General features: G+C 38.9%; 1 protein-coding gene across 11 annotated transcripts in view; it reads left to right on the forward strand.

Moving 5' to 3' along the window:
- Positions 1-10,785, forward strand: part of CARMIL1 (capping protein regulator and myosin 1 linker 1) — a 351,508-nt gene that overhangs the window by 188,227 nt on the left and 152,496 nt on the right. For all 11 annotated transcript variants that reach the window (XM_017505212.2, XM_037730170.1, XM_037730172.1 and 8 more), the window contains 2 exons: positions 3,089-3,164; positions 8,877-8,965. In XM_017505212.2, coding sequence (XP_017360701.1) covers positions 3,089-3,164; positions 8,877-8,965 — 165 coding nt within the window. The remainder of the gene's footprint in view (positions 1-3,088; positions 3,165-8,876; positions 8,966-10,785) is intronic.

The following is a 10,785-nucleotide window of genomic DNA, read 5'->3' on the forward strand; positions in this document are numbered from 1 at the left end:
TTTTCCTTCCTGAGCCTCCTGCTAGGCTGTGCCAGTTCATCAGTCTTACAGGGGGGTGGGTGACCATTTTCTGTGTTCATTTTTGCATCAGGCCCAGTGATTGATGCAGGATGGTTGGCATTTGTTGAACATAAGAATGGATGGAATTGCTGGATAGGTTCTCATGCCATTGTACATGCTATTCCAAATTTCTTAAAGTACTCTGTTCCTGTCTTCCCGGCTGGTTTGTTCCCTTCTGATCTTTTAAGCGGGTGAACCATTTCCTCATTTACTCCAGGCTGAATTACTTGCTGTCCTACTGTGCTCTTAGGGCTTTTTGTTTTTTTTTTCAACATTCCCCCCATTGTACAACAGATGGTTGAGTAGGGGCTTTTCTTTATCACTGGAGTGCGGAAGAAGAACAAGAGCTACACTTTTTTCATCTCTTAGCTCTCAGAACCTAATAACCTTGCCTAGTACTAAGGACTAAATAAATATTTACTGAGTATGATATGCGATTGTCTCCTTCTAGTTGTTTTTTAACATTACAAAGCCCATACATTAACATGCTTTAGAGAAACAGGGTAGGCAAACCATGCCAATATGCTTAGTTTCCATCGTCCTCATAAATACTTTTTTCTAGAGCAAAATGTTGTTTATGTCATTTGTAGAAGATTTAATTTTGTAAAATGGATTATCAATATGAATCACAGAAAAATTTAAAAACTAAGAATTTTGTTGGAAGAAATTAATGTCGCCTTGAGCGCTAGCACGGTACCCTTATCACATTTGGCTGTATTTCTTTCTTTTCTTAAAAAAAAGTGCTTATTTGCTAGCATTTATATCTTATTTTATGTGTAGACTTTATTACAGTTATTGATTATATCACACAAATGTACACTTTAGAATGCTGTATGTCTTAAAAACGTAACATTGTACCATAAGCATTTTTGATGTTAAGTATTGTATGTAGAGATGATGCTGTTTTACCCATTCATTCATGTAAAACCTGTTTCTATAAAATGACGTGCCTTTAAGTTCCTGAAAATGACTTCATCTATGACAAAAGCCAGTTATACTTCAAATTAGATCATGTGACAGAACAGAATACACAAGAAAGAGGTTCTGAGGTGTGGTCACTCCTTGACATTAAATCCACAAAAAAGATGAGATGAGACTGCTTTGCCATAGTTCTGAATGTTGAAATATGCAAGAGAACTCTCAGTGTGGGCTTTGGGGGCACTCTGTAATAAGACGGAATTCACCCGTAGAGAAGCTACAGCCTGCAATTAGGCAGTAGGGGGAGATGCAGGGAGCTGTCGTGAGCACAGAGCATGTGGTCAGTGGAGGGACGAAGAGAGTGAAGACTGTAAAACAACTGTTGAAAGAATTGTTGTTCTCCTTTTTAATCTAAAACTTAAAAAAAATTTAAACTTAGGGAAAATTAGTAAAGAGGCTTGTCAGTAGAAAACCTGGGATGTGGAAACACGTGACTGAATCTGCCTGTTTCTCTGGATTTTTTTTTTTTTTTCCTGTTACCTGTGGGAACTCATCTTTTGAAAGCGTGTCTGTTGAAACTGCACACGTGGTGCCTCAGAGCCAGGGTTCTGACTGTCGTTCTGTCCCTTTGGCCTAGTTTCACTTTATTTTCTGAGCATCTGCTCCTTCATCTGTAAGATGTAAACAACATTAGCTCCTGGGGTTGTTTTGAGATTTAAATGAGCCGGTCTATGCAGAGTGCCAAGCCTAGGACCATCACCCACAGCTATGAGATAGTATTGCGTCTCAGACCTCTTTCCACCTTCTGCCTTTCTTTTCTATTTCAGTAAAAATTTGAGTATCTGCCACTTGTCCCGCACTGATACGGCCTCACTAAAGCTAAAAAACTGAAGTAGACAAAGTCTTGATTTTTCAAAGAACTCAACAGTTGAGGGTGGTAGGGGACTGATGCTTAAAGCAACAAACGATAAGATAAAGTAAATAAGTGCTAAATAGAGAGGTAGGGTTGGACCAGGGGAGGACTTAAGGAGGTGATGCTGTGTGATAGTGGCATTTAAGGACACATAGATTTTCATAACTGAACAGAGCAGTAAAAGATTACTCTGAATGTGAAATTGCACTATCATGTTAGATGAGTAACGAGTTGTCAGCTTTTTGTCTTGAGCATTGGATGAGTTGTGGGAGCTTAGGCTGCAAAATTGGAATGGAGGCAGATCTTTCATGCAGATAGCTTCACTCCATGGTCAGCGAGCTGATATGAAGCCTAAGACAAAAATGCACCTGGGCTATCTTATGGATGTAACCACTACTAGAGCTAATAAAAACATGACCAAATGTTTGCAAAATACTTGCTAAGCATTGGGAATCCATCCAGTGCCACTTACTGTCAGGGTGGGCAGTACCTTGCTTGCAATATGAACTCCTCTGACTAGAGAGTACTATATGAGATAATTCATGGTTGAAGAATTTAGGAAGGAGGCCAGGCACTGTGGCTTACACCTATAATCCCAGCACTTTGCGGGAGCCGAGATGGGTGGATGCTTTGAACCTGAGAGTTTGAGGCCAGCCTGGGCAACATGGTGAAACCTCATCTATACAAAAATTAGCCAGGTGTAATGGCATGGGCCTGTAGTCCCAGGTACTTGGGAGGCTGAGGTGGGAGAATCACCTGAGTGTGGGAAGTCAAGGCTACAGTGAGCCATGATTCAGTCACTGCACTCCACCCTGGGTGACAGAATGAGACCGTGTCTCAAAAAAATAAAAAAAAAAAAAAGATTTTATGAAGGAGAGGTGTAAAGAAATAGGACTTGTAATTGGTATGGAGTTAGAGGTATGATTTCTCTCAGAGCAAGGGTGTTCTTCAAGCAAATTCTGATACCAGCCTCTTTTCCTTCGGAAATAGAGTCCCTAGAGGCAGTTTGCTTCAACTTTTGGGAACTTTGAACGTCTCTCTTTGAGAACTTAGTTGTTGTCTAGTGGCCAAAATAGCACTAGATGTTTGTGAATAATAGAAATTAACAAGTGAACTTGGATGTCATGGACTAAAAATGAAGCGTCAGCACGGCTCCTGTAAGAACACTTTCACGCACTTTGTTTTTTCTGCTTCCAGGGACCTAATACCCATCATTGCTGCTCTGGAATACAACCAGTGGTTCACAAAGCTGTCCTCCAAGGATCTAAAACTGGTAAGTAATCAAACATGCAGCAGATGTTGCTTGGCTTTGCTGAATTTCAAAACCCAATAATTGTCAAAAAAAAAAAAAAAAATACCCAACACTATTTTTTTTTTTTTACTGTACTGTTAAGCTGTATATATTTTATTTCTTGAGGAGATATTTTTCTTTAAATGATTTGCATAACATTTAGTAACTTTTGTAATATGAGATGCTTCCAAGTATATCCTCATGTATTCAGCTGCTTCAGACAATTTAAGAAGATGAACAACAACAACAAAAAAGATAGCTTTAGTGTAGCCTTTAGTAGAAACTCAATCAGTTGACAAAAACTGTTAAAATTACATTTGCGCAGCTGCAAATAGCAGATTTTATATTCCTGCGTTACATTCTGTCTCCACAAAGTTTCCCTTCCTAAGAATTTAGGAAGACATTAACAGGTAGATTTCCTCTGGTTGAGCAATGATAGTTAAGTTGATTTTCTAGATGGGTTTTTGGGTAGATTTATGTGAAAGCAAAATGAAATTAAAGTAAAATCTGTTAGTTTTCATAAGGTATGAAGAAGAAAGCTATTTGATCTATTTTATTAGCGGAAATAAGATGCTGTGTTGTGGTTTTTACCAGTTCATATCAGTCGTATGGACAGATGCTTATCCATAAATTTACTCTCTGGTGTTTGCTATGGGATAAGAAAGAATTTATATGTTTTCCTGGAGACTCTTATGTTTAAGCCTCCAACTTTTAGAGGTCATAGAGTGTGTGGTTTAAGATTTTCATAGTGAATACATCAGACCTGGATTGAGATGTGGTTGTGTAGGAGATGGAGGGTTGAAACTGGCCAGTGGGCAGGTGACTTGGTGCTCTGAATTTGCCTGGGGTAGGGGTGGCTTAAAACATTATGTGCATGAAAATGGACTGAACTCATTTGGGGTCCCTTAAGAGCCAATTTGGTAGAGGAAAATGTATGGACTTGGAATCAGAAATCTCGGTTTCAGATTCTGATTTTTATTACAAGGCTGTGTTACCTTAGATAACTTACCTGACCTTCCAGGGCCTCAGCTTCCTGCATACCTGTTACTGTGAGCTAGTTGCGACCATTTCTTATTCATCTCTAGCCAGTGCTTATCAGAGTGTGTGGCTCCTAGTAGCGATTTAATAAAAATTGGTTTAATAAGTAGATGTCTAATAAGTTATCAAAGAGGTTGAGAAATGAACAAATACGTGAGTATGAATTATGTGAACTATATTAGTCCAACAAGAGTTGTGTCTGAGCAATCATGATGGAGTGACGATTGGCATGAGTGGGGACCAAGTGAGCCCTCTGGGAGCAAACAGGTAGCTGTCTAAGAATAGAAGTCCCTTGTTTGCTGCTTGCTGGAATGGGGCCATTTCCAGGACTGAGTCAGCAAAGAGTACAGGTGGGAAAGGGGAGCCATTGGAGGAACGAGAAGGAGATTAGTCCAGGGATTGTGGTATCAGAGAGAACAATGGTTTGCTACCACGTCAGTTTTTCTGGCTCATTCGAACGGTCACATAAGCTTTTGAGTTTCAAAATGGGGTCTCAAGAAGGTTGTGGATATCTCGCTTTTGGAGATTGTCCCAACCTGCAATTACAGGAAGGTGTCCAGGCGGTTGCTGTTGCCGTTCTGTCTTTTTCTCTCCCAGGTATCATCTCCTTTCAGCTGCCTTAGCTGTTTAGGACATAAGATATGCACCTAAACATTTCAGTCCTGGCAGAACAAAGCATGTAAGTGCTTGTATGCTTTCTTGGTAGTCCTGGGATGGAAGGAAGTGGAGTGACAGGATTTGAGGACTGCTCATACTGCTTTTCTGTTAATTGAGATTGAAACACAAAAATACAGTTTCCATATATTTTTAATATTTGGTATTTTAAAAGGAAAAATGTTCTTTGTGGATATTACTGTACACATCTTTAGAAAGAATACTAAATTCTTTGCTTTTCACCCAAAGTTAAAAAGAAACGATGTTTTCCCTTTTGATGGGTACTGAAGTGGGCAGTCTCAGAGCACTATCTAACACTGGGTTCATTCAAAGGAAAGGACAGTGTGAAAAAGCACGTCTTCGGATTTTGGTAAACATGAAGTGCATGGCAAAAAATAAGTGACTGCTTCTCAAGTTATATTAGCTCTTTGGGTTAAGATTGTTCCTAGCCCGATGAAAGCCTCCTTTGCCAAGGTGTGGAAAAAAAAATGACTGGATGTTGATCTTTATGAAGCGACTATTAGCACCTAATTAGCAGTCACTATTTCTAATTTGAATAAAAGATTAAAAAAAAAACAAAAGACGGTACCGAATATGCGATTAAGACCATGTTTTTGGCCAACATTCTTGATTCATTAAAAAAGCAGTAGAATTGGGATCTTGCTCAGCTTCTGCTTTGCAACGCAGGCAAATTGGCTAGTATCGTCGCATATTTTTTTAGTCTTTAGGGAATGACATGGTGGTACCAGGTAATGTAAATGGTTTCTTTCAGTTCTAAAGTTCCATGTTAAAAAATTTTTTTATTGTCGTTTGCACTAGTTCGTTTATTACTCTATAGTGATTCTAGTTTTTGTTGTTTGCATTCAATTTTTAGCTGAATACAAGCTCTTGGAGAGCTATTGTATCTAGTTTTTAAAAAATTTCCTAAACCCGTGCACGTAGTGCTGCAAATGCTGTAGACGTTTGGAAAATGTTGTTGGAATTATCACATACCTAGTAGCAAGGTTTGAGTGTGTCTCCCTTTAAAAGTTTCATTTCAGGCCGAGCGCGGTGGCTCACGCCTGTAATCCCAGCACTTTGGGAGGTCCAGGCGGGTGGATCACGAGGTCAAGAGATCGAGACCATCCTGGTCAACATGGTGAAACCCCATCTCTACTAAAAATACAAAAAATCAGCTGGGCATGGTGGCGCGTGCCTGTAGTCCCAGCGACTCAGGAGGCTGAGGCAGGATCATTGCCTGAACCCAGGAGGCAGAGGTTGCGGTGAGCCGAGATCGCGCCATTGCACTCCAGCCTGGGTAACAAGAGCGAAACTCCGTCTCAAAAAAAAAAAAAAGTTTCATTTTCATGTATTCATCCCTGTAGAAAATGATGCTTTCAGGGTAATTGGTATTCCATAAAAATTAGTAGAATTACTTTAATCATGAATGATTTGTTATGCGTCTCCCCTACTGGCATTTTAAATAAAAGTCGGAGACACTTTCATACATTTTCTTTAATAAATTTATATTACAGTATTTTTACCCGAATGGGCTCTAAATCTTCAAAGCATTATGGTAAATTACTTTTCCGGCTGCACTGCAAGGTAGCTCAGAAATGGTAATGACCCCAAGAATTATTCTGGGTAATTAGAATAATCTCTGCAAAAACATTATCTAAGTTATCACTTTTTATCATGACAACACAGAATAAGTTGCATTCCCTTATATGTATATTGTGAGATAAAGAATTATACTGATAAGGGGGTTACCATTTTGAATATCATCACTGTCAGCATAATGTAAATTGCAGGCATCGGGTCAATTGGAATTAATTTTTCTCTTTCCTCCTTATTCAGTGCAACACATTAGAAACCCAGAAATAGTGTGAAAATGGCATTATAGGCTGAATGGAATCAAACAGTAAACGAAAATTATGAGAACCTTACACGCTGTGGGACTTGGGGTGTTTCCGAGTTAGGTTTTCTTAAAAATATTTCACTAGAGAACTTCTGCCGCATTTCAGATTCTGTTTCAATTATGGTTAATCCAGTTGGGTATTTGTGATCTAATAAGTCAAAGAAATGTAAGGAAAGAAAGTGCTTTGATATTATATGCTATAGCACACAGAACATGCCTTCTTTCTCTCACTCTTTTTTTTTTTTTTTCCAAATATCCTGAAGTATTTAGTACACCCTAGGTTGCAAGGAAAATGTTTAAGTCACTTTGTATGTGTGTGCATGTGTGTGCGTGAGCATGTGAAACAGGGTCTCACTCTGATGCCCAGGCTGGAATGCAGTGGTGTGATGATAGCTCACTGCAGCCTTGACCTCTTAGGCTCAAGTGATCCTCCCACCTCAGCCTCCTGAATAGCTGTGACTAGACATGAGCCACTACCCCACCCTGCTACTTTTTGTATACTTTGTAGAGATGGAATTTCACTATGTTGCCTAGGCTGGTCTTGAACTCCTAAGCGCAAGCAGTCTGCCTTCCTCAGTTTCCCAAAGTTCTGGGATTATAGGCGCGAGCCACTGGACCTGGCCTAAAATCAGTTTTTAATGTATAAGTAATATTAAGTTTAAGAACTACTTTAAATTAGTTTTTGAATGAAGCAGGTTACAAATAAATAGAAAAGCATTAATATTTTAAAGAAAAAAAATATGCACAATTCTACCACCAGGGAACAACTGTTTTTTCATTATTCCCTCAAATTTTTGTTCTGTTTTATTCGTTTTAATTGCAATCTTGTTTAACATAGAGGCATAATAGTTATATAATTACCTAATGTTTTTCCGAAAACATAATGTTTATTAACATGAGACAGTTATTTATTAAACTCTTTCCTATCATTAGGTCATTTCCCACTTTATCCTGTTTATGTTCCAGCAGGAACATCCCAGTACCAGCTAGCGTTCATCAATCACTTATTGAGCCTTCCTATTGAAGTTCATGACATCTTTAATTTTTTTTTTTTTTTTTTTTTTTTTTTTTTTTTTTTTTTTTTTTTTTTTTTTTTTAAGACAGGGTTTCACCATGTTGGTCAGGCTGGTCTTGAATGCCCGACCTCAGGTGATCCGCCCGCCTTGGCCTCCAGAGTGCTTGGATTACAGGCATGAGCCACCATACCCAGCGACCTCTTTAAATCTTAATTTTCTTATCTATGAAAGTGGAATACAAATCTTTAATGGTTTTACAATGAAGTACACATAGAGGGCTTAACTCAGTGCCTAGCACATGGTGAGAACTCAGCAAAGATGTTTTCATCATTAGCATCATCACTAACACCTGATCTTCAGTTCTGTGTTTTGAATGTCACTTTCTTCGGGAAGTCCTCTTAGTTTCACGAGCCTGGATTAGGTGCACGTCTGTGTATGCATAGCACTACCAAAATGGCCTTTTTATTATTTTATTATAATTGTGTATTTTTATCCTATTTCGTTCAGGCTACTATTACAAAATGCTATAGTTGGGTAGCTTATAAACAACAGGTTTATTTCCCACAGTCCTGGAGGCAGAGAAGTCCAAGATCAAGGCTCCAGCAGATGTGGTGTCTGGTGAGGGCACTCTTTCTTGTTCACAGGTGGTGTCTTTTAGCTGTGTCTTTACTTGGTGGAAGGGGCAAGATAGCTCTGGGGCCTCTTTTACAAAAGCACTGATTTCTTCATGAGGGCTCTACCATCATGACCTAGTCAGTTCCCCAAGGTACTAATTCCTGAAACAATCACATTGGGGATTAGGTTTTTAACTCTGAATTTTGGCAGATGGGGGAGCACAGACTCTGACCATAGCATTCTTCTTGCGTGTTTCCACTGCTGGTTGGCACACTCCTGAAGGCAGGGACTTTCTCCTTGATATCATTGTATTGCCAGGGTCTTCATCACGGTGGTGCATAGTAGTTGATGCTCTTTCAAGGTTGATTGAATGAATGTTTCACTTAATTAAAACTTTGCATTGCATGGATTTATAACAATAAAGTTTTTCTTCTTTAGAGCTATGGAATAGTCAAAGAATGTTTTCTGTTACAGTCCACTGACGTCTGTGAACAGATCTTGAGGGTGGTGAGTAGGTCCAATCGACTGGAAGAATTGGTGTTGGAAAATGCTGGACTTAGAACGTGAGTATTTTGCTGAATCTGTGAATCTGTTGCTTTAAAATCCTGTGCCATTTGCTCTTCTAAGTAATTCATAGTTTTGTTTGTTTTTAAGTTGGGCAGATCACATATAGAGCAATATTTTTCCTTCTGGGGAAAAAAAATTCCTATGATTTTCATCATCATGAAGGCTAAGAATTTGGTAACATCTCTTCATACTGTATCACTTGATTTTTAAATTTATTTATTTTATTTTATTTTTTTTTGAGACTGAGTCTCACTCTATTGCCAGGCTGGAGCACAGTGACACAATCTTGGCTCACTGCAACCTCCGCCTTCCGTGTTCAAGCGATTCTCATGCCTCAGCCTCCCAAGTAGCTGGGACTACAGGCGTTCGCCACCATGCCCGGCTAATTTTTGTATTTTTAGTAGAGATGGGGTTTCACCATGTTGGTCAGGGTGTTCTCCATTTCCTGGCCTTGTGATCCACCTACCTCAGCCTCCCAAAGTACTGGGATTACAGGCGTGAGCCAATGTGCCCGGCCACGTGCAGGTTTTTTTTGGTCTGTTTTTTGTTTTTTAAAGACGGAGTCTCTGTCGCCTAGACTGGAGTGAAGTGGTGTGATCTAGGCTCACTGCAACCTCCAGCTCCTGAGTTCAGGTGATTCTCCTAGCTCAGCCTCTCAAGTAGCTGGGATTACAGGCATGCACCACCACACCCGGCTAATTTTTGTATTTTTAATAGAGACAGGATTTCACTATGTTGGCCAGGCTGATCTCGAACTCCTGATCTCAGTGATCTGCCCACCTCGGCCTCCCGAAGTACTGGGATTACAGATATAAGCTACTGCATCTGGCTCACTTGATATTTTTGAGAGCACATAATATAGTTGTGAAGAGCATGGATTCTTGAGCCAAATGCCTCGTGGCCTTGCACAAGTTGTTTAAGCTTTCTGTGCCTTTGTCTCTTCAGTTTTAAAATGGAGATAATAGTAGTGCCTCCTGTGTAGAATTAAAATTGTGAGGGGAAATGAATTAATGTATTGAAAGTACTTGGCAAAGTGCCTTTACTCTGTCGTTGGTGTATGCGGGTTTTATTGTTATTACTGGTGGACATAGTGATAACATATTTCATATGACTTTACTGCTTTGCTCTCATCGGTTTTAGTCATTTTTCTCCCTTTTCAGGTTAACACTTGCATAGTCCTTGTCTAATGGTTTCGTAGTCGCTACCTAAGCCTACTGTTAAGGGCATAATAGAATCTAGTAGAATAAAGGTTTTACTGCTGCTAAGTGAGGAGGGTTGGCAGTTTCATAATCATAGCACTTATACATTATTTCAAGTTAAACATAACTAAAACCATGGTTTTAATTTTTCCAAAATGTAGTGCTAGCAGTTGTAACCTTTAAACTCAGTAATTAGTGTAATCAGTTTTGCGTTCACAGTTGCATGAAATGAGGAATAAGATAGAGTGAATACTATAATTTTCATGAAAAGCAGGTTCAATCCAGGATTTTTTTTTAATTATGGAGGGTCCAGAAAGTACCGTTATAGCATGCAACAGAGTGTCTTTAAAGGGGCAATTGTATATTTTCTTTTTGCTTTTGGCTAATCAAAATGAGCCACATTCTGGCTGTGGCTTTACAAAGTCTCTAATGAGGTGTTAATGGGTATTAACAAATATATGATATACAGACTAATATTGTAAGGGAGGTTTCTCTATTTAGATTTCACTCTGTTCTAAGCTTTAAGTGTTCCATTTGAATGGTTTTACATTTTGTGTTATTTAATCTTTTTTTTTTTTTTTTTTTTTTTTTTTTTTTTTTTTTTTTTTTTTTTTTTT

Source organism: Cebus imitator, unplaced genomic scaffold, assembly GCF_001604975.1.
Source record: "Cebus imitator isolate Cc_AM_T3 unplaced genomic scaffold, Cebus_imitator-1.0 Scaffold335, whole genome shotgun sequence".
NCBI lineage: Eukaryota > Metazoa > Chordata > Mammalia > Primates > Cebidae > Cebus > Cebus imitator.